The sequence below is a fragment of the Papio anubis genome, chromosome 17 (genome assembly GCF_008728515.1).
Source record: "Papio anubis isolate 15944 chromosome 17, Panubis1.0, whole genome shotgun sequence".
NCBI classification, from domain to species: Eukaryota; Metazoa; Chordata; class Mammalia; order Primates; family Cercopithecidae; genus Papio; species Papio anubis.
In genome coordinates this window covers 46,562,097-46,589,776 of record NC_044992.1, presented here as the reverse complement: position 1 = coordinate 46,589,776, position 27,680 = coordinate 46,562,097, and the positions used below count along the sequence as shown (strand labels likewise).

Sequence of the window (27,680 nt, the reverse complement as noted above, 5' to 3'; positions counted from 1 at the left end):
ACTCAGCTACCTGGGAGGCTGAGGCTGAGGCTGAGGGAGGAGAATCGCTTGAACCTGGGAAGTGGAGGTTGCAGTAAGCCAAGACAGAGCCAATGCACTCCAGCCTGGGTGAGAGAGTGAAACTCTGTCTCAAAAAAAAAAAAAAAAAAAAAAAGAACTAAAAGCAAATATACCAAAATGTATTAATACTTCAGTGGTTTCCCATGGATGGTGGTAGCATATAGGGAGAAAATAGGAGATAAACTACTACCATCTTCTTTTTCTTCTTCTATGTTTTCAGTTTTTCCACCAAAGGCATACATGCATCATATCCATTCATTCACTTATTATTTTATAATTTAAAAAAACACACACACACACACACACACACACACGAGGCCAGGCATGGTAGCTCACTCCTGTAATCCCAGCACTTTGGGGGGCCAAGGTGGGCGGATCACCTGAGGTCAGGAGTTTGAGACCAGCTTGACCAACATAGCGAAACCCCCCCTCCACTAAATATACAAAAATAAGCCTGGCATGATGGCGCATGCCTGTAATCCCTGCTACTTGGGGGCTGAGGCACAAGAATCACTTAAACCTGAGAGGCAGAGGTTGCAGTGAGCCAACACTGCACGACTGCAATCCAGGCTGGGCAACACTGTGAGACTCTGTCTGACAATAAATAAATAAATAAGAAAGAAAGAAAGAAAAAAGAAAGGCAAAGATTGAACCAGTCTACCCTGTAAAAATGTGATTCTTTGCTGGTACCTTTATCCTTCTTGAAATCCAGTGCATCTTGTTTATCTGTGACAATTTCCTTCATGTTAACAACACTTCGGTGGATTAACTGACGAAGAATTTTGATTTCACGAATGGCTGTGATTGGGAAGCCCTCTTTCTCATTGTCTAGTCTCACCTTCTTCAGAGCCACTAGTTCTCCTGCCGAAACAAATGTAAACTGTTATTACCAATGAGCATTTTTGGCCACTATTGTGAACCAGCAATATATGCCCTTGCTCTGGAAGACAAACTTAGTGCTTACTTTAATGCTTACACACAAGATACTTATACACCTTTAAAAAGTAAACTCTAGGCTGGGCGCAGTGGCTCACACCTGTAATCCCAGCAGGTGGGCGGATCACCTGAGGTCAGGAATTCGAGACCAGCCTAGCCAACGTGGTGAAATCCCGTCTCTACTAAAATACAAAAATTAGCCGGGCATGGTGGTGGACGCCTGTAATCCCAGGTACTCAGGAGGCTGAGACAGGAGAATCGCTTGAACGCAGGAGGCAGAGGTTGCAGTGAGCAGAGATTGCAGTGAGCCGAGATCGCATCATTGCACTCTAACCTGGGTGACAGGATGACTCCTTCTCAATAAAAAAACAAAAAAGGAAATTCTGTATTCCCTTTCTTGGTTTTAATTTTATCTTAAGATATGGAGTTTTGTTTTTTTTTTTAGAGACAGTCTTGCTCTGTCACCCAGGCTGCAGTGCAGTGGCGTGACCTCCGCTCACTGCAACCTCCGCCTCCTACGTTCAAGTGATTCTCCTGCCTCCGCCTCCTGAGTAGCTGGGACTACAGGCGTGTGGCACCATGCCCGGCTAATTTTTTCTATTTTTAGTAGACACGGGGGTTTCACCACGTTAGCCAGGATGGTCTCAATCTCCTGACCTTGTGATCTGCCCACCTGGCCTCCCAAAGTGCTGAAATTATAGGCATGAGTCACCGCACCCAGCTGGAGAGTTTTAAAAGTTATAATTACAGTATTCTTTTGGAAACCTTTGATCTACTCAATTAACTTTTGGAGACAAAATTAGAACTAAAAATTTGGCCAAGCATGGTGGCTCACGCCTGTAATCCCAACACTTAGGGAGGCTGAGGTGGGTGGATCATTTCAGGTTAGGAGTTTGAGACCAGCCTGGAGTTCAAGCCTGGCCAACATGGTAAAACTCCATCTCTACTAAAAATACAGAAATTAGCTGGGCTTGGTGGCATGTGCCTATAATGTCAGCTACTCAGGAGGCTGACACAGGGGTATCACTTGAACCCAGGAGGCAGAGCCTCCAGTGAGCAGAGACTGACCCACTGCACTCTAGCCTGGATGACAGTGCAAGACTCCGTATCAAAAAATAAAAATAAAACAAGGCCCAGCGCTCACACCTATAATCCCAGCTCACACCTACAATCCCAGCACTTTGGGAGGCCGAGGCAGACAGACTGCTTGAGGTCAGGAGTTCAAGACCAGCCTGGATGACATAGTGAAACCTTGTCTCTACTAAAAACAACAAAAATTAGTCAGGTGTGGTTGCACATGGTCTGTAATCCCAGTTACTCAGGAGGCTGAGGCAGGAGAATGGCGTGAACCCGGGAGGCGGAGCTTGCAGTGAGATCACACCACTGCACTCCAGCCTGGGGGACAGAGCAAGAGTCCGCCTCAAAAAAAAAAAAAAAAAAGAAAAACACATCAGAATTTACTTTTGCTAAGTCCACTTAAGATATTAGGAATGCTAAATTGTTAACATTCTGACATCTAAAATTTTGTGGCAATATTTACCGGTGTCTTTGTCCTTGGCTTTATATACTTGGCCATAGGTTCCTTCTCCAATAATCCCAATAATGTCAAACTTGTCCACACAGCGTTTCCCCCAGTCGCTTTCTGTTTGTCTTCTTTCTCCATAACGAGGACAACAAATTCTAAAAAGGAAAAACAACAAAACAGTTATTTAAGAAAATGAAGTTGGCCTGGCACGGAGGCTCACGCCTGTAATCCCAGCACTTTGGGAGACCGAGGCAGGCAGATCACGAGGTGAGGAGATCGAGACCACCCTGGCTAACACAGTGAAACCCCGTCTCTACTGAATATACAAAAAATTAGCTGGGCGTGGTGGCGGGTGCCTGTAGTCCCAGCTACTCAGGAGGCTGAGGCAGGAGAATTGCTTGAACCCAGGAGGCAGAGGTGACAGTGAGCCAAGGTCATGCCACTGCACTCCAGCCTGGGTGACAGAGCGAGACTCCAACTCAAAAAAAAAGAAAATGAAACCTAGTCAAAGAAAAAGGATTCTTTTATGATGATTTCACTAACTCCTGTATCTTTTTTTTTTTTTTTTGAGATGGAGTCTTGCTCTGTCACGAGCTGAATTTAAAAAGCTTTTATTCTTCCTTAGTACTCTACAGGCAGGCGCCACAACGCCCAGCTAATTTTTGTATTTTCAGTAGAGATGGGGTTTCACCATGTTGGCCAAGATGGTCTCGATCTCTTGACCCTATGATCCGCCCGCCTCGGCCTCCCAAAGTGCTGGGATTACAAGCGTGAGCCACCGCACCCAGCCACTCCTGTGGAGTATCTTTTATGTATTTTTTACTAAAAAGTCAGAAATTAAACGATATGAAATATATAAAGACGCAGTCGGCCATGGTGGTGGGTGCCTGTAGTCCCAGCTACCTGGTAGACAGAGGCAGAAGAATCGCTTGAACCTGGGAGGCGGAGGTTGCAGTGAGTGGAGTTTGCGCCACTGCACTCCTGGGCAACAGAGATTGCGCCACTGCACTCCTGGGCAATAGCCTGGGCAACAGAGTGAGACTCTGTCTCAAAAATAAATAAATAAATAATAAATAAATAAATAATAAATAAAAACCTAACATAAAATACATAAACAAGCCGGGCTCGGTGGCTCCTGCCTGTAATCCCAGTACTTTAGCAGACTGAGGCAGGTGGATCACGAGGTCAGAAGTTCAAGACCAGTCTGACCAAGAAGGTGAAACCCGTCTCCACTAAAAATACAAAAATTATCCAGGTGTGGTGGTGTACACCTGTACTCCCAGCTACTCTGAGGCAGGAGAATCGCTTTAATCCAGGAGGCAGAGGATACGGTGAGCAAGATCACACCACTGCACTCCAGCCTGGGTGACAGAGTGAGACTCGGTCTCAAAAAAAAAAAAAAAAAAAAAAATACACAGTCTCTCACAGTGTCTAAGGCACAAGGCTATAGCTTTAGGAAGACATAAGCTGAAATAACAGATTGCTTACTTTCTCACCTCTCTCAGGTATGGCTTCAACTATAAAATGGGAAATTAATCGCTACATGCTAAGGCTACTATGAAAATATAAGGCCAGACACGGCGGCTCATGCCTATAATCCCAGCACTTTGGGAGGCCAAGGCGGTGGATCACCTGAGGTCAGGAGTTCGAGACCAGCCTGGCCAACATGGTGAAATCCCCAACTCTACTAAAAATACAAAAATTAGCCTGGTGTGGTGGCGTGTGCCCATAATCCCAGCTATTCGGGAGGCTGAGGCAGGAGAATCGCTTGAACCAGGGAGGCAGAGGTTGTGATGAGCAGAGACAGCACCACTGCATTCCAGCCTGGGCAACAAAGAACGCAACTCCGTCTCAAAAATATATATATATAAAACTATGACAATAATACGTGTTCAATAAATAACTATTTTTATTGTTAAGAGAGAAATGCTAACAATCAGAAGATTAGACCCAGATTATACTCTATTTATGGCATGACAATTTATATGCTTTCAGAAAAAAAATCCCACATCTATTAATTTTTCGTTAATGTGTACATGATTGACACATCCTGAATTTAAAAAGCTTTTATTCTTCCTCAGTACTCTAAATATTATGAATAAAAAAGACATAATGACATAAATGTTCATAGTATATCTGGATTTGGGAATTTTCTGTTGTTCTAAAAACAGAGTTGGGTATCTGAGGGCACAGATGAATGACCTGGGTCTCCAAGGAAGGCTTTTGTCCACTAAAATAAAATAAAAGGTATACTTTGGGACCAAACTTCTATGATCTTACTGGTATAGGTTATAGAAGAAACATGAGAGATTTAGTTCAAAAGGAAGGGAGAAAACTATCATGAAAGATAGATTCCTCCAAAAACTTACTTTGGTCTCTTTTTATATGGTTGCTGAGGTGGTGTGATTGCCTTTGGTTCTGGAGAGTCTGGGGGAGACAGATCTCCACCAGGGAGCTCTGGAGGGAGAGGGAGGTCTGTGAGTAGGTGACGCGTCCTCTGTTCCTTCTCTTTCTTCACAGGTTTTGAAGGAAGAGTTTCTTTTGGACTAAACAATAAAGGGGAAGAGATGACAAAATTACAATTAAAGATATGCAAATAAAAATTTTCAAAGATCATAATGCCTGGTTACTAAAAGATTACATCTCATTTTTAAGGAAAAAGACCTGTAACATTAAAAAATATAATTTACCACAACTAAAGACACTTTTTTTTTTTTTTTTTGAGACAGAGTATCACTGTCACCCAGGCTGGAATGCAGTGGTGTGATCTTGGCTCACTACAACCTCTGCCTCCCGGGTTCAAGAGATTCTCCTACCTCAGCTTCCCAAGTAGCTGGGATTACAGGCATGTGCCACCATGCCCAATTAATTTTTGTATTTTTAGTAGAGATGGGGTTTCACCATGTTTGCCAGGCTGCTCTTGAACTCCTGGTCCCAATTAATCCACCCGCCTCGGCCTCCCAAAATGCTGGGATTACAGGCGTGGGCCACCGTGCCCAGCTGAGATAAATTTTATAAAAAGAAATCTATAGTACATTAAAGAAACGATCATTTTATTTGTGATATTACTTGCAGTTCCCTTCATCAAACTCTTAATATATCGTTCCTAAGATTTTATTCAGATTTTTATCAAGATGAAATAAAATTCACCTCGGCATAGTGGCTTACCCCTGTGATCCCAGCACTTTGGGAGGCTGAGGCACGAGGACTGCTTGAGGCCAGGAGTTTGAGACCACCCTGGAAAACACAGTGAGACCCTATCACTACAAAGAATTAAAAAAAAAAAAAAAATAGGCTGGGCACGGTGGCTTGCGCCTGTAATCCCAGCACTTTGGGAGGCTGAGGCAGGCAGATCATGAGGTAAAGAGTTCGAGACCAGACTGGCCAACATAGGGAAACCCCATCTCTACTAAAACTACAAAAAATTAGCCGGGTATGGTAGCAAGTGCCTGTAATCCCAGCTACTCAGGAGGCTGAGGCAGGAGAATTGCTTGAATCTGGGAGGCAGAGGTTCCAGTGAGCCAAGATCGTGCCATTGCACTCCAGCCCAGGCGACAGTGCGAAACTCTTGTCTCAAAAAAAAAAAAATTAGAACAGGCACAGTGCTCAGGCCTGTAATCCTAGCACTTTGAGAGGCTGAGGCGGGCAGATCACTTGAGGTCAAGAGTTGAAGATCCGCCTGCTCAGCCTGGTGAAACCGTCTCTACTAAAAACACAAAAATTGGCCAGGCACGGTGGCTCACGCCTATAATCCTAGCTAGCACTTTGGGAGGCCGAGGTGGGGAGACTGCCTGAACTCAGGAGTTAGAGACCAGCCTGGGCAACACAGTGAAACCCAGTCTCTAATAAAATACAAAATTTAGCCAGGCGTGGCGGTGTGCACCTGTACTCTCAGCTACTCAGGAGGCTAAGGCAGAACTGCTTGAACCCCAGGGGCAGAGGTTGCAGTGAGCTGAGATCACACCACTGCACTCCAGCCGAACAGACAGAGTGAGACTCCATCTCAAAAAAAAAAAAAAAAAAAAAAAAATTAACCAGGTGTGGTGTTGTGTGCCTTGTAATCCCAGCTACTCGAGAGGCTGAGGCAGGAGAATTGCTTAAGCCTAGGAGGGGGAGGATGCAGTGAGCCGAGATTGCATGACTACACTCCGGTCTGGGTGACATCAAGACTCTGTCTCAAAAAGAATTAGCTGGGCATGGTGGTATATGTGTGTGGTTCCAGCCACTTGGGGGCAGATGGTGACGGGCAGTCCTGAGGTGGGAGCATCATTTGAGCCCAGGAAGTCAAAGCCACAGTAAGCCATCACCATGCCATTGCACTCCACCCTGGGCAACAAAGGGAGGCTCTGTCTCAAAATATAAAAAATTTAAAAATAGAAATAAAATGCAGGAAGTAATCATCTTAAATTCACAAAGTATCACTGCAACTCATGGAGTTCATTGAATTTACACTACATTTTAGCAAAGATTTAAATAACAAACAAGAAGAGCTCAACAATTTAATACTATTCTATTGCTAAAGAGGTACAAAAACCTTGGCAAAAAGAAATAGTATTTTAGAATGCTTTGCCTGTAAGAAATATAAATTGTCGAAGATATTTACAAAAAAAATAGAAATATAGCTAAGCTGTAAGTCAAAACTAATGAAAAATATACTGAATCATTCTGTTCACTTCAAAGCAGACAGCAAGCCTCTCTGACCAGCCAAAACAGATATCATCAAACTAAATATCTAAGGAGAAAGGGTCCAAGCAACTATTTCAGAATTATTAAGCCACACGGTGGCAGAAGCCTCTCATAATAATCAGCAAATTATAGTAGTCAGTGGGATTTTGTAAAAAGATAGTTTTCCAGGAATAGATCAGAAAAGTCAGTTTTCAATCCTGTTTTTTTTGAGACAGGGACTCACTTTGTTGCCCAGGCTGGAATGCAATGACACAATCATGGCTCACTGCAGCCTCAATTTCCCATGCTCAAGCAACAGTTCCAGCTTAGCCTCCTAAGAAACTGGGACCATGACACATACCACCACACCCAGCTGATTTTTAAAATTTTTTGTAGAGACAAGGTCTCGCCATATTGCCCAGGCTAGCCACAAACTCCTGGACCTCCCCAAGTGATCCTCTTGCCTCACCTCCTACCACGTATGGCCCAGATACAATTTTTTGCCTATCTCAATTTATTAATAAGTGATAGACAAATTTTGTGCCAAGAGCCGGATGTGGTGGCTCACGCCCATAATCCCAACACTTCGGGCAGCCAAGGCAGGCCGATCAGTTGAGCCCAGGAGTTCAAGACCAATCTGGCCAACATGGTGAAACCTCGTCTCTATTAAAATACAAAAATTGGGCCGGGCTCGGTGGCTCATGCCTATAATTCCAGCACTTTGGGAGGCTGAGGTAGGCGGATCACGAGGTCAGGAGATTGAGACCACGGTGAAAGCCCGTCTCTACTAAAAATACAAAAAAATATTAGCTGGGCACGGTGGCAGGCGCCTGTAGTCCCAGCTACTAGGGAGGCTGAGGCAGGAGAACGGCGTGAACTCGGGAGGCGGAGCTTGTAGTGAGCCGAGATGGTGCCACTACACTCCAGCCTGGGCGACAGAGTGAGACTCCATCTCAAAAACAAATAAACAAACAAACAAACAAATTAGCTGGGCATGGTGGCATATGCCTGTAGTTCCAGCTATTGTGAGACATGAGAATCACTTGAACTGGGGAGGTCAAGGTTGCAGTAATCCAAGATCGTGCCATTGCATTCCAGCCTGGGTGACAGGGCAAGACTCTCTCAAAAAAAAAAAAAAAATTGTGCCATGCACATCCTCAGAAAAAATAAGACATCTATAGTATAATAGACTAACTCATGTCTACAAATAAAATCAGGCCACATAGGTCTTCTCTATTCCTTCACAGTATCAGATGGTTGAAAAAGATCTGAGAACCTTAACCACAGGGAATCTTCTCTATTTTTATGACAAGTAGTTATAAAGGAAAACATTGGTGCTTTGCATGAATATTTCCTAGACCACAAAGATCTATCTCTTGCAATGTATCTTTTTAAAGAATACTGTTGCCCCTTGTGTGAAATTTTAAATACTTTCCATAAAAGAATGTCATTTAGTCAAAATATAAGAACATAAATCTCAACGGCTATTGACTCCTGCCAATTTTTATCGTTTTAATCCCTTGTAAATCAGACAGAATACAATACAATACAGGTTAGTTTGTACCACATCAACCAGAACTGGGGTAGTCAATGGAGTGTAAAATGATCATCTGAAACTTTCTGTTAATAAAGTTTCAGACAGATAAACATACAACATTATTATAATGTGCACTCAGATTTTTCCATCCTAGGAACAAAGCTCATTACCAGAAAACTCTTTGAGTCACAATGTAATATAGATTTTTTTTTTTTTTGAGACGGAGTCTCCCTCTATTGCCCAGGCTGGAGTAAAGTGGTGCAATCTCGGCTCACTGCAACCTCTGCCTCCTGGGTCCAAGAGATTCTCCCACCTCAGCCTCCCAAGTAGCTGGGACTACAGGCGTGTGCCAACACGCCCAGCTAGTTTTTTTATATTTTTAGTAGAGACGGAGTGGGGGGGTGTTTCACCATATTGGCCAGGTTGGACTCGAACTCCCGACCTCATGATCCACCCACCTCAGCCTCCCAAAGTGCTGGGATTACAGACAAGAGGCACCGTGCCCAGCCAATACAGAGTTTTTAAATTATTCTAATTTTTAAGATGTTCAGGGAAAAAAAATTGTAATTTCTCAACCACTGTCAGAATATTCTTTACAAATCTCAATTTCTCATTATTCAAAATAGAGTTCTTCTTGGTTTGGCTTCACTAGAAGAACAAGAGAAATCAGGCTGAGCACGGTGACTCATGCCTGTAATCCCATTACTTTGGGAGCCAAGAAAGGAAGATTCCGAGAGCCCAGGAGTTCAAGACCAGCCTGAGCAGCACAGTGAGACCTTATCTCTAAAAAAAATAAAGTTAGCTGGGCCTGGTGGCATGCACTTCTCGTCCCAGCTACTATGGAGGCTGAGGTGGGAGGATCACTTGAGCCAGGGAGGGAGGTCAAGGTTGCAGTGAGCCATGATTGTACCACTGCACTCCAGTCTAAGTGACAGAGCAAGACTCTGTTTTTCTCACACACACAGGCAGGGTGCAGGGGCTCACGCCTGTAGTCCCAGCACTCTGGAAGGTCAAGGCAGGCAGATCACCTGAAGTCAGGTGTTCAAGACCAGCCTGGCCAACATGGTGAAACCGCATCTCTACTAAAAATACACAAATTAGCTGGGCATGGTGCACGCCTGAAATCCCAGCTACTCGGGAGACTGAGGAAGGAGAATTGCTTCAACCCAGGAGGCAGAGGTTGCAGTGAGCCAAGATCACCCCACTGCACTCCAGCCTGGGTGACAGAGTGAGACTCTGTCTCAAAAAAAAAAAAAAGAAAAAGAAAAAAAGAAAAATTAAGGTATTTTAATTATCTCATCATCATTGCAAATAAATTCAGTCTATGGCTTTTTGTCTGTTTGTTTGGAGACAGGATCTTGCTCTGTCACCCAAGCTGGACTGCAGTGGTGCAATCATGGCTCACTGCAGCCTCGAGGCTCAAGTGATTCACCCACCACAACATTTCAAGTAGCTGAGACTACAGGTGTACACAACCAAGCTGGCTAATTTTTTTTCTTTTTTTTTTTTTTTAAGAGACAGGGGCCAGGCACAGTGGCTCACGCCTATAGTCCCAGCACTTTGGGAGGCCGAGGCGGGGGGTCATGAGGTCAGAAGATCAAGACCATCCTGGCCAACATGGTGAAACCCTGTCTCCACTAAAATACAAAAAAAAAATTAGCCAGGTGTGGTGGTACCCGCCTCTAGTCCCAGCTACTCAGGAGGCTGAGTATTCTCCACTTCCCTGAACCTGGGAAGTGGAGAATACAGTGAGCCGAGATCGAGCCACTGCACTCCAGCCTGGCGACACGGTAAGACTGTCTCCCCGCAAAAAAAAAAAAAAAAAAAAAAAAAAAAAAAAGATGGGACGCCCAGACTCTGGTCTCAAACTCCTACCTGAAGCAATCCTCCAGCCTTGGCCTCCTAAAGTGCTGGGATCACAGGCATCAGCCACCATGACCAGCCAGTCTGTGTTTCATATTTAGGTTTTGTTTTCTCCAATGTTTACTTTATGAGTTCAAATAAAGTGCTAATACAGGTTAGGTACTCCCTTATCCAAAATGCCTCAAACCAGAGTGTTTCAAATTTTAAAAAGTTTTAGATTTTGGATTATTTGCATTATACTGGATGAGCATACTCAATGCAAAAATATGAATACTGAAAAGCTCCAATGAGCATTTCCTTTGAGTATCATGTCAGCACTCAGAATGTTTCCGATTTTGGAGGATTTCTAGATTTTTGGATTAGGGATATTGAATCTGTATGAAAAATGTACATTGCTTCTAAAATACTACATTTTTAGCATGTTTATTTCCAGACAGAATGAGTGTTTGATAGGTTATGTCCTACCAGTTCAGGATATACAATTTGAATAGAGGTCAAATCCTGTTTCAACAAATTCCAATGTTGGAATTTAAAACCTTGAAACTTGAAAATTTAATGACAGCCTCAAAACTACAATGCTTAACATTATCACCTTTAGCATAGGACACTCAGTATTATAAAGGGTTGAGGACATATGGTACATGCGAAATGAGTCTATCACAGGGGAACAGATACTATACATCAGTCATTAATTGAAAAGTCACTACCAGGAAGCGCTGATATACCCTATCCATATCAGTAGTTCCTAGTTCCCTATTTATACCTATACACAAATTCACATTTGGTAATTAGGTTTCATAATACATGTGTAATTTAAAAACCTACCAAGCTCTAGGACTGCCCAACTTTTAGAATATGAATAGTATTTTGGAATCTGTGATGACAGAACTGAATCTGCGGGTATAATGGAAACACTTCTAATAAAAATACTGTTAATAAAAAAAAAGAATATAGACCAGGAATGGTGACTACCACCTGTAATCCCAGCTCTTTGGGATGCTGAGGTAGGCATATCACTTAAGGCCAAGAGTTCGAGACCAGCATGGCCAACATGGTGAAACCCTGTCTCTACTAAGAATACAAAAACTTAGCCAAGTGTGGTAGCTTGTTCCTGTAATCCCAGCCACTTGGGAAGCTGAGGCATGAGACTCACTTGAACCTGGAGGCAGCGGTTGCAGTGAGCCAAGATCGCACCACTGCACTCCAGCCTGGGCGACAGAGCGAAACTGCCTCTCAAAAAAAAAAAAAAAAAAAAAAAAAAAAAAAAAAACACACTGAATTTTTCAATAGATAATTTGCCAATTTTAACAGCGTAAACTACTTTAAACATGATCATTTATCTCCTTCCCCTTGAAGTTTGTTGTTTAAAACGTGATTTCAGACCAGGCATGGTGGCTCACGCCTGTAATCCTAACACTTTAGGAGGCCAAGGCAGGTGTATTGTTTGTGTCTAGGAGTTCAAGACTAGCCCGGACAACACAGTCAAACTCCATCTCTACAAAAAAGTACAAAAATTAGCCAGGCATGATGGTACACGCCTGTAGTCCAAGCTACTTGAGAGGCTGAGGTGGAAGGATCGCTCCAGCCTAGCAAGTAGAGGCTACAGTGAGCCATGCTCAGGCCACTGAACTCCAGCATGGGCGACAAAGGGAAAACTTGTCTCTGAAAAAGAAAAAAAAAAAGAAACAGTGATTTCACTGCTATTTACAAACTTTTATCAAAAATTTAGTTGAGCCAGGGCAAGGTGGCTCACACCTGTAATGCCAGCACTTTGGGAGGCCAAGGCGGGTGGATCACTTGAGGGCAGGAGTTCAAGACCAGCCTGACCAACATGGTGAAACGCTGTCTCTACTAAAAATACAAAACTTAGACCATGCGTGGTGGCACAAGCCTGTAATCCCAGCTATTTGGGAGACTGAGGCAGCAGATTCGCTTAAATCCAGGAGGAGGAGGTTGCAGTGAGCCGAGATCGTGCCACTGCACTCCAGCCTGGGTGACAGAGTGAGACTCTGTCTCAAAAAAAAAAAAAAATTTAGTTGAGGCAGGCATAGTGGATCTCACCTGTAATCCCAGCACTTTGAAAGGCTGAGGCAGGTGGATTGTTTGAGGCCAAGAGTTAGATACCAGCCTGGCCAACATGGCATAACCCCTCTCCACTAAAAATACAAAAATCAGCAGGCATGGAGGCACATGTCTGTAATCCCGGCTCCTTGGGAGGCTGAGGCACAAGAATCATTTGAACCTGGGAGGGGTAGGCTGCAGTGAGCTGAGCTCATACCACTGCACTCCAGCCTGGGTGACAGTGAGACACTCTGTCTCGGAAAAACAAAAAAAAATTTTGTTGAGTGTTCACTTCGGCAGCACATACACTAAAACCGGAACAATGCAGAAAAGATTATCACGGCCCCTGCACAAAGATGACACAAATTCATGAAGTGTTCCCTAAAAAAAAAAAGTTTAGTTACGTACATAAAAAATGGAAACCAAGCATCCCATTCTACTAGGAAAATCCTGGTTCATTTGGAATGTACTGAACTTACAGAGATACAGCCTTTAAAAATAATGTAGACTCCCCTTGAAGTTCAGTACACTCCAAATGAACAAGGCTATTAGAAAAACAGAGCAAGGCCAGGTGAGGTGACTCAAGCCTGTAATCCTAGCACTCTGGGAGGCAGAGGCAGGTGGATCACCTGAGATCAGGAGTTCCAGACCAGCTTGGCCAAAATGGTGAAACCCCATCTCTACTAAAAACACAAAATTAGTGGGGCATGGTGGCACGTGCCTGTAATCCAGCTACTCAGGAGGCTGAGGCAGAAGAATTGGTTGAACCTAGGAGGTAGAGGTTGCAGTGAGCAGAGATCACACCATTGCACTCTAGCCTGGGCAATAAAAAGCGAAACTCTGTATCGAAAAAAAAAAAAAAAAAAAAAAAGCCAGGTGCGGTGGCTCACACCTGTAATCCCAGCACTTTGGGTAGCCAAGGCAGGCAGATCATAAGGTCAGGAGTTAAGAGAACAGCCTGGCCAACCTGGTGAAACCCCATCTCCATTAAAAATACAAAAAATTAGCCAGGCGTGGTGGCATGCGCCTGTAATCCCAGCTACTTGGGAGGCTGAGGTAGGAGACTCACTTGAACCTGGGAGGTGGAGGTTGCAGTGAGCCGAGATAGCGCCATTGCAGTCCAGCCTGGGCAACAGGACGAGACTCTGTTTCAAAAAAAAAAAAAAGAAGAAAAAAGAAAAGCAGAGCAGAAGTGCTGGGCGCAGTGGCTCACACATGCAATCTCAGCACTTTGGAAGACCAAGGTGGGCAGACTGCTTGAGCTCAGGAGTTCGAGACCAGCCTGTGCAACATGGCAAAACTTGGTCTTTACCAAAAATTAAAAAAAAAAAAAGCCAGCCAGGCATTGTGCTTGTAGTCCCAGCTACTCAGGAGGCTGAGGCCAGGAGGTGAAGATTGCAGTGAGGCAAGATCACACCAGTGTACCCCAGCCTGGGTGACAGTGAGATTCTGTCACAAAAAAAAAAAAAAAAAAAAAAAAAAAGACAAAGAAGAAAAGATGATTTTAAAAATTCTATGTGCTTAACTGAAATTTCTTTTTTTTGAGAAGGAGTTTTGCTCTTGTTGCCCATGCTGGAGTGTAATGGCATGATCTTGGCTCACGGCAACCTCCACCCCCTGAGTTCAAGGGATTCTCCTGCCTCAGCCTCCCAAGTAGCTGGGATTACAGGCATGTGCCACCATACCCTGCTAATTTTGTATTTTTAGTAGATATAGGGTTTCTCCATGTTGGCCAGGCTGGTCTGGAACTCCCAACCTCAGGTGATCTGCTGGCCTCAGCCTCCCAAAATGCTGGGATTACAGGAGTGAGCCACCACTCCCAGCCGGTTAACTGAAATTTCTAAGAAAAGTATACAGATGATCTACTTAAGGCAGGAATATATTCATTAATAGCTATGGTCATGTAGACTGTACTATGTTGGATGTGGGCTGCCCTGCTTCTTGAAAACAAGAATTGTAGACCACAAATGAGAAAGGCTTTTGAAATACCATTAGCTAAATTCACTATTGTATTTGATACCTGAACTAGTACACTCCTACTCAAAATATATGTTTGAAAGAAAAGTTTCGGCTGGGTGTGCTAGCTCACACACCTGTAATCCCAGCACTTTGGGAGGCAAAGGCAGGTGGATCACTAGAGATCAGGGGTTCGAGACCAGCCTGGCCAACATGGTGAAACCCTGTCTCTACTACATATACAAAAAATCAGTTGGAATCCCAACTACTTGGGAGGCTGAGGAAGGTGCATCGATAGAACCCAGGAGGCAGAGGTTGCAGTGAGCTGAGATTGCACCATTGTACTCCAGCCTGGGCAACTAACAAAACTCCGTCTCAAAAAAAAAAAAAAAAAAAAATTTTAGCTGGGCATGGTGGTACATGCCTGCAATCCTAGCTACTCAGGAGGCTGAGGCAGGAGAATCGCTTGGGATTCAGAGACGGAGGTTGCAGTGAGCCAAGATCACACCACTGCACTCCAGCCTGGACAACAAAGTAAGACTTTGTCTCAAAAAAAAAGTAAAGTTTCATTCTTTTCCCAAAATGACACTAAATCCTCTAGGCTGGACACGGTGGCTCATGCCTATAATCCCAGCACTTTGGGAGGCCCAGATGAGTGGGTCACATGAGGTTAGGAGATCGCAACCAGCATGGGCAAGATGGTAAAACCTCGTCTCTACTAAAAATATAAAAATTAGCTGGGCGTGGTGGCGGGGGCCTATAACCCCAGCTACTCAGGCAGCTGAGGCAGGAAAATCGCTTGAACCCAGGAGGTGGAGGTTGCAGTCAGCCGAGATCATGCCATTGCACTTCAGCCTCGGCAACAAGAGCAAAACTCCGTCTCAGGGGGAGAAAAAAAAAAGCCAGTGCGGTGACTCATGCCTGTAATCCCAGCACTTTGGGAGGCCAAGGGGGGTGGATCACCTGAGGTCAGGAATTTGAGACCAGCCTGGCCAACATGTGGAGATCCTGTCTCTACTAAAAATACAAAAATTAGTCAGGCATGGTGGTGGCCATCTATAGTCTCAGCTACTTGGGAGGCTGAGGCAGGAGAATTGCTTGAACTTGAGAGGTGGAGACTACAGTGAACCGAGATCATGCCACTGCACTCCAGCCTGGACAACAGAGCAAGACTCCGTCTTGGGGGAAAAAAAAAAGCAGACAAACCCTCTAATGTAGGCTTTATGTTCTTTATGTGCACACTGACTTATTTTACATGTCCACTGTCATTTCACACAAGCCCTGATCCTGGCTCCATTAGAAGTTTTATTTACCCATCAATTAAAATAACCAACATTTACTAATTGCATTCTGTATTTCATCCATAAGGTACTGTAGGTAATAAAAAGATGTGTAAGTCACATTCTCAACATCCATGCTGCTGCAGTCTCAGGTGAGAAGATAAAAGAGAGAATATAAGTGAGTTCCTTATGAAACTTTTAGATTTCTTTTTTAAAAGTTTTCCTACGTAAAAATTACTTCTCATGTCAAAGATAGGAGCAGCTAGTACATGGATATGGAGCAACTGGTACATGGATGTATCAGCACACACACACACACAAAATAGAAACAGAAACACATCATGAATTTAAAATAAAAAAATTGCTCATGGAAGACACTCTCATCTTCTTTTTTTTTTTTTTTTTTCTGATACATCTCACTGTTATCCAGGCTAGAGTGCAGTGGTGCGATCATGGCTCACTGTAGCTCCGACCTTCCAAGCTCCAGTAATCGTCCCACCTCAGTCTCCCAAGTAGCTCAGACCACAGATGCATGCTATCATGCCCTTTTTTTTTTGTTTAATGGTAGCAACAGGGTCTGGCTATGTAGTCTAGACTGGTCTCAAGCACCTGGGCTCAAGTAATCCTCTTGTCTTGGCCTCCCAAAAGGCTGGGATTATAGGAATAAACCATAGCACCTGGCCTATTTCCATTTTTCTACCCTTAATAATTTATTTATACGTAGAAAACTGATAATAATCATGGCCAGGCTTGGGCACAGTGGCTCATGCTTCTAATCCCAGCACTATGGGAGGCCAAGGCAGGTGGATCACCTGAGGTCAGGAGTTCGGGACGGGACCAGCCTGGCTGACATTGTGAAACCCTGTCTCTGCTAAAAATACAAAAAAATTATCTGGGTGTGGTGGCATGTGCCTGCAGTCCCAGCTACTGGGGAGGCTGAGACAGGAGAGTCGTGTGAACCCCAGAGGCAGAAGTTGCAGTGAGCTGAGATTGAGCCACTGCACTCTAGCTTGGGTGACAGTGGGAATCCATTTCAAAAAAAAAAAAAAATCATGGCCAAACTCAGCAGCTCACACATGTAATGCCAGCATTCAGGTATGCCAAGGTAGAAGGATAACATGAGTTGAGGAGTTTGGGACAAACCTGGGCAACAGAGCAAGACCCCGTCTCTTAAAAAAGAGCTGGAGGAGGAGGTGGCTAAAAAAAAAAAAACATGTTTAAGAATAATTAGATCGGCCCAGTGCAGTGGCTCATACCTGTAATCCCACTACTTTGGGAGGCCGAGGGACAGACCCTGAGGTCAGGAGTTCAAGACCAGCCTGGTCAAGGTAGTGAAACCCCGTCTCTACTAAAAATACAAAAATTAGCTGGGCGCAGTGGCTCTTCTGTAATCCCAGCACTTTGGGAGGCCAAGGCAGGTGGATCACAAGGTCAAGAGTTCGAGACCAGCCTGACCACCATAGTGAAACTCCGTCTCTACTAAAAATACAAAAAACTTAGCCGGGCATGGTGGCATGCGCCTATAGTCCCAGCTACTTGGGAGGCTGAGGCAGGAAAATCACTTGAACTTGGGAGGCAGAGGTTGTGGTGAGCCAAGATCGCGCCACTACAATCCAGCCTGGGAAACAGAGACTCCATCTCAAAAAAAAAAAAAAAAAAAACCACCACTACAAAAATTAGCCAGACATGGTGGCACACACCAGGTACAGCTGTAGTCTCAGCTACTCAGGAGGCTGAGGCAGGAGAATCGCTTGAACCCTGGAGGTGGGGGTTGTGGTGAGCCAAGATCGCGCCACTGCACTCCAGCCTAGGCAACAGAGCAAGACTGTCTCAAAAATAATAATAACAATAATAATAATTAGATTACGGCCAGGCCTGTGGTTCACACCTGTAATTCCAGCACATTGGAAGCCCGAGGCAGGTGGATCATTTAAGGTCAGGAGTTCGTAACCAACATGGTGAAACCCCATCTCTAATAAAAATGCACAAATTAGCCAGGCATGGTGGTGGGCGCCTGTAATCCCAGCTACTCAGGAGGCTAAGGCAGGAGAATCGCCTGAACTTGTGAGGTGGAGGTTGCAGTGAGCCAAGATCACCCCAATGCACTCCAGCCTGGGTGACAGAGCAGAACTGCCTCAAAAAAAAAAAAAAAAAAAGGCGAGGCACAGTGGCTCATGCCTGTAATCTCTGCACTTTGTTGGGGCCAAGGCAGGCAGATCACCTGAGGTCAAGAGTTCCTGACCAGCCTGGCCAACAAGGCGAAACCCAGGCTCTACTAAAAATACAAAATTAGTTGAGTGTGGTAGCAGGTACCTGCAATCCCAGCTACTTGGGAAGCTGAGGCAGGAGAATCGCTTGAACGCAGGAGGCGGATGCAGCTGAGATCGCACCACTGCACTCCAGCTTGGGTGACAAGAGCAAAAATTCCATCTCAAAAAATAAATAAATAAAATAATATTAGGTGTGGCACGGAGGTTCACACCTGTAATCCCAGTACTTTGGGAGGCCGAGGCAGATGGATCACGAGATCAAGAGTTGAGATCATCCAGCCGAAATAGAGTGAAACCCCACCTCTACTAAAAATACAAAGAGGTTGGGCGTGGTGGCTCAAGCCTGTAATCCCAGCACTTTGGGAGGCCGAGACGGGCAGATCACGAGGTCAGGAGGTTGAGACCCTCCTGGCTAACCTGCTGAAACCCTGTCTCTACTAAAAAATACAAAAAACTAGCCGGGGGAGGTGGCGGGTGCCTGTAGTCCCAGCTACTTGGGAGGCTGAGGCAGGAGAATGGCGTAAACCCCGGAGGCGGAGCTTGCAGCGAGCTGAGATCCGGCCACTGCACTCCAGCCTGGGCGACAGAGCAAAACTCCATCTCAAAAAAAAAAAAAAAACACAAAAATTAGCTGGGTGTGGTGGCACGTGCCTGTGGTCTCAGCTACTTGGGAGGCTGAGGCAGGAGAATTGCTTGAACCCTGGGAAGTTGCAGTGAGCCAAGATCTTGCCACTGCACTCCAGCCTGGCTATGGAGAGAGAAGCTGTCTCCAAAAAAAAAGAAAAAAAAAAAAAATCAAGATTCTTTTTGTTTCCTAAACACTTTTCTGAAGTAAAAAAAAAATTCAAGATTCTTACCCATATTAATGTTCTAGTCACTATGTAAACAAGTATTGAAATGAGGTTCCTATAGCTAAAGGGCTAGGGTCCCTTTGGATAATGCTCAACTATTTCCTTTTCCAACAAATCTATAAGAATATGGCTTTTATCTTTTTATCTTTGGCTTTTATCTATCTATATTTTGGACCTCAAGTTAATTTTTTTCACATAAATTTGAGGTTCGGTTCTGGGTGCAGTGGCTCACACCTGTAATCACAGCACTTTGGGAGGACGAGGCGGGCGAATCACGAGGTCAGGAGTTCCAGACCAGCCTGGCCAACATGGTAAAACCCCGTCTCCACTAAAAATACAAAAAATTAGCTGGGCATGGTGGCAGGCACCTGTAATCCCAGCCACTTGGATTCTATCGCTTGAACCTGAGAGGCAGAGTTTGCAGTGAGCCAAGATTGCCACTGCACTCCAGCCTGGGCAATAATGAGAGACTCCGTCTCAAAAAAAAAAAAAAGGAAAATTCAGGTTCTCGTCTTCTCTTCTGTAATTTTCATCACGTGGCAGAATTTGTTATTATTATTTTTTTAATTAAAATTTTCTTTTTAAAGACAAGGTCTCTTTCATAAGCTGGCGTACAGCAGCCCAATCACAGTTCACCACAGCCTTGAACTCCTGGGCTCAAGTGATCCTCCTGCCTCAGCCTCCCAAGTAGCTAGGGCTAAAGGTACCTGCCACCACATCCAACTAATTTTTAAATGTTTTATAGAGATGGGGTCTCACTATGTTGTTGTCCAGGCTGGTTTTGAACTCCTGGCCTTAAACAATCCTCCCACCATGGCCTCCCAAAGTGCTGGGATTACATCCACAAAGCTCAGTCTATAAATACCTATTAATGTTAGAAAGAGTATGTGGAGGCCGGGCGCGGTGGCTCAAGCCTGTAATCCCAGCACTTTGGGAGGCCGAGACGGGCGGATCACGAGGTCAGGAGATCGAGACCATCCCAACATGGGCTAACATGGTGAAACCCCGTCTCCACTAAAAAATACAAAAAACTAGCCGGGCGAGGTGGCGGGCGCCTGTAGTCCCAGCTACTCGGGAGGCTGAGGCAGGAGAATGGCGTGAACCTGGGAGGCGGAGCTTGCAGTGAGCTGAGATTCAGCCACTGCACTCCAGCCTGGGCGACAGGGCGGCCCTCTGTCGAAAAAAAAAAAAAAAAAAAAAAGAAAGAGTATGTGGAATTTTTATTTAAAATCACATTTTGGGTTGGATGTGGCGGCTCACGCCTGTAATCCCAGCACTTTGGAAGGCCGAGGTGGGAGGATCATTTAAGGTCAGGAGTTTGAGACCAGCCTGGCCAACATGGTGAAACCCTGTCCCTACTAAAAATTACAAAAATTAGCCAGCCATGGTGGCACATGCCTGTAATCCCAGCTACTCAGAGGAGCTGAGGCAGGAGAATCACTTGAACCCAGGAGGTTGCAGTGAGCCGAGATCGCGCCATTGCACTCCAGCCTGGGCAACAGTAAGAGACTCCGTCTGAAAAAATAAATAAATAAAAAATCAGATTTTGGCAGTCTGGTCACGCCAAAAAAAAAAAAAAAAAAAAAGGAAACATCACACATCATATTTCTTTCTATAAATAGTGATGGGCCATTTCTTAAAATTTTTCTCCCCCTTTCCATTTACTGTATTTGCATCTTCTTTAAAGGAACAGAGGGTAAATATGAAAAAGCATACTTTCTCACCCAGAGGGCTGCAATGTATCATCATTCAAATCACCAATATTGGCTGGGAGTGGTGGTTCATGCCTGTAATCCCAACACTTTGGAAGGCAAGGCAATGGATCACTTGAGTCCAGGAGCTCAAGACCAACCTGGGCAACATGATGAAATCCCATCTCTACAAAAAATAAATTAGCCAGATGTGGTGGCGTGCACCTGTAATCTCAACTAGTCAGGAAGCTAAGGTGGGAGGATCACCTGAGTCTGGGAGGCAGAGGTTGCAAAGAGCCTACATCGCATCACTGAACTCCAGTCTGGGGGACAGAGCCAGAGCCTGTCTCAAAATAAAATGAAATAAAACTACAATTATTACCTTGAAAGGAACAGAGGCCTGGGAATTAGGCTAGGATGCAAGATCAGTGGCACTTAATTTTGTGCTTACAATGAAAAGTTCGTTTCAATAAATGTAATTCACATCCCAAAGAGCATAGGATTGCAGTAGAATAAGCAAACCGTAACACAAAGACTGCCATCACATGTCACTGCTAAAGCAAGTGTGTTTGGTGGTACATGCCTAGTTAGTCCTGTCAAGATATTAAAGAAATACATATATATTGTTTTGAAACAGAGTTTCGCTCTGTCGCCCAGGCTGTAGTGCAGTGGCATGACCTCGGCTCACCGCAGCCTCCACCTCCTGCGTTCAAGTGATCCTCCCACCTCAGCCTCCTGAGCATCTGGGATTACAGGCGCCTGCCACCACGCCTGGCTAATTTTTCTTTTTTTTTTTTTTGAGACGGAGTCTCGCTCTGTCACCCAGGCTGGAGTGCAATGGCCAGATCTCAGCTCACTGCAAGCTCCGCCTCCCCGGGTTCACGCCATTCTCCTGCCTCAGCCTCCCAAGTAGCTGGGACTACAGGCACCCGACTCCTTGCCCGGCTAGTTTTTTGTATTATTTAGTAGAGACAGGGTTTCACCGGGTTAGCCAGGATGGTCTCGATCTCCTGACCTCGTGATCCGCCCGTCTCGGCCTCCCAAAGTGCTGGGATTACAGGTTTGAGCCACCACGCCTGGCCTCATTTTTATTTTTTTTTTTTGAGGCGGAGTCTCGCTCTGTTGCCAAGGCTGGAGTGCAGTGGCACAATCTCGGCTCACTGCAACCTCACAAGCAATTCTCTGCCTCAGCCTTCCCAGTAGCTGGGACTACAGGCACCCATCACCACGCCCTTTCACCATCGTGGCCAGGCTGGTCTTGAACTCCTGGCCTCGTGATCCACCCGCCTCAGCTTCCCAAAGTGCTGGGATTAAAGGCATGAGCCACCGTACCTGGCCAGGCCTGACTAATTTTTGTATGTTTTTAGTAGAGATGGGGTTCCACCATGTTGGCCAGGCTGATCTTGAACTCCTGGGTTCAAGGGATCTTATCTCCCTCAGTTTCCCAGAGTGCTGAAATTACAGGCGTGAGCCACCAAGTCCAGCCTTAAAGAAATATTTTTGTTAATGTCTTCTATAGAATTAGATTCATGCTTTGTAATCATTTCAATTCTCAATATTCAGAGAACTTATTAAAATTAAAGTTCTTCCCATCATCCCACTGTGAATTATATTCTAATTAGCAAATATTTTACATATTATTCTTTTACTTTTTATGGAATAATTTTTTTTTTACATGTTACCCTGTGTCTCAATTTCCTCATCTGAAAAATGCATTTTTTTAAGTAAAAAATTTTTAACTATGGCAAATTACACATAATCTAAAATTTACCATGGTAATTTTTTTTTCTTTTTTATTATTATACTTTAAGTTCTAGGGTACACGTGCATAACGTGCAGGTTTGTTACATATGTATACTTGTGCCATGCTGGCATGCTGCACCCATCAACTCGTCAGTACCCATCAACTCGTCATTTACATCAGATACAACTCCCAATGCAATCCCTCCCCCCCCCTTTTTATGGAATAATTAAAAAACAAAAAAAAAAAGCAGCCCTTTTCAAAATAAACCCAGTTTGGACCCTGGTTCAGGAGAGAAAAAACAAACTCAGCTATAAATGACATTTTGTGAGTTATTCTGAATTCCAATTGAAAACAAAAACCAACAATGAAGACATTTTGGGGGCTACTGGGACTATTTGGTTAAATATTATTATTGATAGCATTTTTGTTTGGTTTGGTTTTTCTGAGATGGAGTCTCATTCTGTCGTCCAGGCTGGAGTGCAGTGGTACGATCTCAACTCACTACAAGCTCCGCCTCCCAGGTTCGCGCCATTCTTACCTCAGCCTCCCGAGTAGCTGGGACTACAGGCGTCTGCCACCACGCCCGGCTAATTTTTTATATTTTTAGTAGAGGCGGGGTTTCACCGTGTTCGCCAAGATAGTCTTGATATCCTGACCTCATGATCCACCCGCCTCGGCCTCCCAAAGTGCCGGGATTACAGGCATGAGCCACTGCGCATGGCAGATATCATGTTATTTATATAACTATTGATGTTATTAAGTCAATCCTAAATTTTTCAGGGTGATGAAGATATTGTAATTACACAGAACAACATCATTATTAGGAGAGACATGCTGAAGTACTTAGAAGAGTCATGATACCCACAGTTAAAGCAAAAGCAAATATGTCAATTAGCAATCCTGGCTCGCTGCAACCTCCGTATCCTGGGCTCAAGTGATTCTCCTACCTCAGCCTCTCAAGTAGCTGGGATTACAGGGGCCCACCACCACGCCCAGCTAATTTTTATATTTTTAGCAGAGATGGAGTTTCACCATGTTGGCCAGGCTGGTCTTGAACTCCTGACCTCAGGTGATCCACCTGCCTGCCTCAGCCTCCCAAAGTGCTGGGATTACAGGTATAAGCCACTGTACCCAGCCTATTACTTTTAATTATTCTATAGGTATTAATATTTTCAACAAAAATTTAAGGGAAAAACTCGTTTTCTTCAAATTTTAATCAAAATTAGCATTATCAATAAACTTAGGCTAGGCACGGTGGCTCACGCCTGTAATCTCAGCACTTTAGCAGGCCAAGGTGGGAAAATCACTTGAGGTCAGTTCGAGACCAGCACGGCCAACATGGCAAAACCCCGTCTCTATTAAAAATACAAAAATTAGCCAGGTATGGTGGTGTATGCCTGCAGTCCCAGCTGCTGAGGAGGCTGAGGCTGAGGCGGGAGAATCGCTTGAACCCGGGAGGCAGATGCTGGAGTAAGCCGAGATGACACCACTGCACTACAGCCTGGGCGACACAGCAAGACCATGTCTCAAAATAAAAATAAATAAATAAAATAAACTTAATGATAAAATGGGTTAACCAGGCCTCAAATTCTAATTCTCTCTTTCCGAGTAATAATGTCATAAATACAGACTTTCCCACTGAAAATATCAAAGGCATTTCCTGCTCATAAAACCATGACGGTAGTTTTGACAAAGATTAAAACAGAAAATGCTATATGTTTAGATCAAGTGGGTTTTTTCCAGTTCACTATAGGACTTACCTATCCATGTCATCATCTCCAGGTAATAAGGGTGGGAGGGGCAGAGGAGGCAATGTTGAAGTTTTCAGGTGTGGAATAGCAGCTGTTACAGATACTTGAGTCTTCACAGAAACCTGTACAGGGGGCTGAGAATTTGCCTGAGAGGACATAGAAGATGTCTTTGAGTGAGTAGAAGAGGGCAAAGTTGAAGTACTGGAAGCAGGAACCTGACTAAATGCTGGCTGAGAAGGAGGCAGAGGTGGTTGCTGCGGAAGAGCTGGTACTGGAGGCAAAGGTGGCAAAGGGGGTGTCTGAGGTGGAGGGGTAGTAGTTGGTAGAGGGGGTGGGGGAGAAGTAATTGTAGGAAGAGGTGGAGGGGTCTCCTTTTCTGATGTTTCTGTCTCCTTTGGAGTAACAATCTCCTCTTTCAGTGCTATGGGTTTAGAGTCTCTTGTTCCCTGTGCTTTCAAATCTTTAACAAGATGCTTCTCAGAGTTCTCATCCAACTTTACTTTCCCTGTATCTAAAGAATTTTTTACCTCTGTGTTTAGATGTGTTACATTCACCAGATCAGTATCTGGAGCAGATTTTTCCAATTTTACACTTCTGGGTAACTTTTTAGACTCCAAACCTGAATCCTTAGCCTCTACTGAACTGTTCTCTTTTCTAGGCAAAAATACAGGTGAACCCTTGGATTCCTTTCCATCCATTTTTGCTGCAGCAGCAGCAGCTGCTCTTTCCTTCTTTTTCCTACTGAGTTCAGCTCCCAGACTGGAATTCAGTGGAAGCCTGACAGGTGAGATACTGGAATGACGACTGCGTGAACTGGATCTCTTCTTTTTACTATGAGAAGATGAATGTCTTGAATATGCAGGACTTCTACTTCTGGACTTCATGGATTTCCTACTGGAAAAATAAAAAGGCAGTTTTAAATGAATAGACTACAGTAGTACATGGAGGAAAACAGATCAACAAAACAAACTATGAAGAACTGTAACTTATCAATCTTAAAATAGATTAAGTGCCATCAAAACCAAGGAAAGTCTGAGAAACCAGCCCAATCAAGAGGCACCCCAAGGAAACAGGACTAAATATAAGATGGTATAATGAGTAAGATCCTGGAACAGAAAATGGACATTAGGTAGACTAAGTAAATCTAAATAAAGTATGGACTCCAGTTTACAATTATGTATCAATATTGGTTCATTAACTGTAACAACTGTACCACATTAATATAAGATGTTAACAATAAGGGAAACTGGATGCAGGGATATATGAGACTTCTTTGCACTATCTTCACAATTTTTCTGTAAGTCTTTTTTTTTTTTTTTTGAAACAGAGTCTCGCTCTGTCACCCAGGCTGGAGTGCAGTGGCCGGATCTCAGCTCACAGCAAGCCCCGCCTCCCGGGTTCACGCCATTCTCCTGCCTCAGCCTCCCGAGTAACTGGGACTACAGGCGCCTGCCACCTCGCCCGGCTAGTTTTTTGTATTTTTTTTTTTTAGTAGAGACGGGGTTTCACCATGTTAGCCAGGATGGTCTCGATCTCCTCACCTCGTGATCCACCCGTCTCGGGCTCCCAAAGTGCTGGGATTACAGGCTTGAGCCACTGTGCCCGGCCTTCTGTAAGTCTTAAACTACCCTAAAAAAAATAAAGTTCATTTAAAAAATAGATTAAACTGGCCGAGCACGGTGGCTCACACTTGTAATCCCAACACTTTGGGAGGCCGAGGCGGGTGGATCACAAGGTCAGGAGATCAAGGCCATTCTGGCTAACACAGTGATACCCCATCTCTATTAAAAAATACAAAAAATTAGCTGGGCATGGTGGCAGGCACCTGTAGTCCCAGCTACTCAGAAGGCTGAGGCAGGAGAATGGCATGAACCTGGGAGGTGGAGTTTACAGTGAGCCTGGGTGACAGAGGGAGATTCCGCCTCAAAAAAAAAAAAAAAAGATTAAACTAAATAATCCTACATGAAAACATATCTGAATCATATAACAATAAAATTATCTACTACTTGTTCATCTGAAAAAAGATGGGTCACTATTCTTTTTCTACAATGGAAAAGAAAGAGCCATATTCACAATGATTACTTTCAGAATTCTGATTTTAATCCTTGATAAAGTGAAAACAGGATAAAGAAGTCATGCTCGGTTGGGCGCAGTGGCTCACACCTGTAATCCCAGCACTTTGGAAGGCCAAAATGGGCGGATCACCTGAGGTTGGGAGTTTGAGACCAGCCTGACCAACCATGAGAAACTCCGTCTCTACTAAAAATACAAAATTAGCCAGGTGTGGTGGTGGGCACTTGTAATCCCAGCTACTCAGGAGGCTGAGGCAGGAGAATTGCTTGAACCCAGGAGGCAGAGTTTGTGGTGAGCCAAGATTGCGCCATTGCACTCCAGCCTGGGCAACAACAGCAAAATTCCGTCTCAAAAAAAGAAAAAAAGAAGTCATACTCCACAGTAAAATTGGGTTATATCCATCAGAAAGTTAAAAGCAACAAGCATGCTTCACCAAAACCTAAATTTGTTAACTAGAGTTATTTAATTGGCAGATCTCAGAAAAATATATTGTTCCTTGCATCCTCAGTTTATAATAAAGTTGTAAAGTTTAAAATAAAGTACTAAACAAATTCCCAACACATAAAACTTAGGATTTACAAAACAAAGTGGAGAAAATATTTTACCAAAATTTGTTAGAACGTTTCAAAAACATGAGGGCTCCTGATATCTTTATTATAAAATGATTTCTTTTTTTTTTCTTTTTTTTTTTTTTTTTGAGACTGAGTCTGGCTTTGTCGCCCAGGCTGGAGTGCAGTGGCCGGATCTCAGCTCACTGCAAGCTCCGCCTCCCGGGTTTACACCATTCTCCTGCCTCAGCCTCCGGGGTAGCTGGGACTACAGGCGCCCGCCACCTCGCCCGGCTAGTTTTTTGTATTTTTTAGTAGAGACGGGGTTTCACAGTGTTAGCCAGGATGGTCACGATCTCCTGACCTTGTGATCCACCAGTCTCAGCCTCCCAAAGTGCTGGGATTACAGGCTTGAGCCACCGCGCCCGGCTATAAAATGATTTCTAATCAACTATGATTTAGATTAGAAACTCCTAAAGGAAGGTATTATTGCATGTTTGATTAACCTTCTTAAGGAAGGCATTGAAAATAAAATCTGGGAATCTATGGGGCAGATGATTTTAAGTCGAAACCCAAATCTTTTACTAAAGCCTAACCTGCTGAAGTCTCAATGTGAGATAAAACAAAAAACAAATCTGTAATCCCAGCACTTTGGGAGGCCAAGGCAGCGGATCACGAGGTCAGGAGATCAAGACCATCCTGGCTAACATGGTGAAACCCTATATCTACTAAAAATACAAAAATTAGCTGGGTTTGGTGGTGCGTGCTTGTACTCCCAGCTACTTGGGAGGCTGAGGGAGGAGAATCGCTTGAACCCAGGAGGCAGAGGTTGCAGTGAGCCAAGGTTGCAGTGAGCAGAGATCTCGCCA

The 27,680-nt window shown here is 44.2% G+C and overlaps 1 protein-coding gene and 1 non-coding gene across 21 annotated transcripts in view; one reads left to right on the top strand and one right to left on the bottom strand.

The window, feature by feature from the left end:
- The window catches only part of CDK12 (cyclin dependent kinase 12), a 109,065-nt gene that overhangs the window by 73,615 nt on the left and 7,770 nt on the right, over window positions 1-27,680 (bottom strand). For 16 of the 20 annotated variants that reach the window (XR_002517874.2, XR_002517873.2, XR_002517878.2 and 13 more), the window contains 5 exons: window positions 24,200-25,084; window positions 5,690-5,758; window positions 4,891-5,067; window positions 2,537-2,676; window positions 751-921 (listed from right to left, as the gene is read on the bottom strand). Coding sequence is in view for 9 of the 20 variants with exons in the window: in XM_021928298.2 (XP_021783990.1) it covers window positions 751-921; window positions 2,537-2,676; window positions 4,891-5,067; window positions 5,690-5,758; window positions 24,200-25,084 (1,442 nt within the window). In the remaining 11 variants the exon portion in view is untranslated. The remainder of the gene's footprint in view (window positions 1-750; window positions 922-2,536; window positions 2,677-4,890; window positions 5,068-5,689; window positions 5,759-24,199; window positions 25,085-27,680) is intronic. The other 4 variants (XM_003912930.5, XM_003912929.5, XM_021928296.2 and 1 more) reach the window with 3 other exon arrangements.
- LOC116271092 lies at window positions 12,932-13,036 on the top strand. Its single transcript, XR_004179538.1, has one exon. It is a non-coding gene; the product is annotated as a U6 spliceosomal RNA (small nuclear RNA).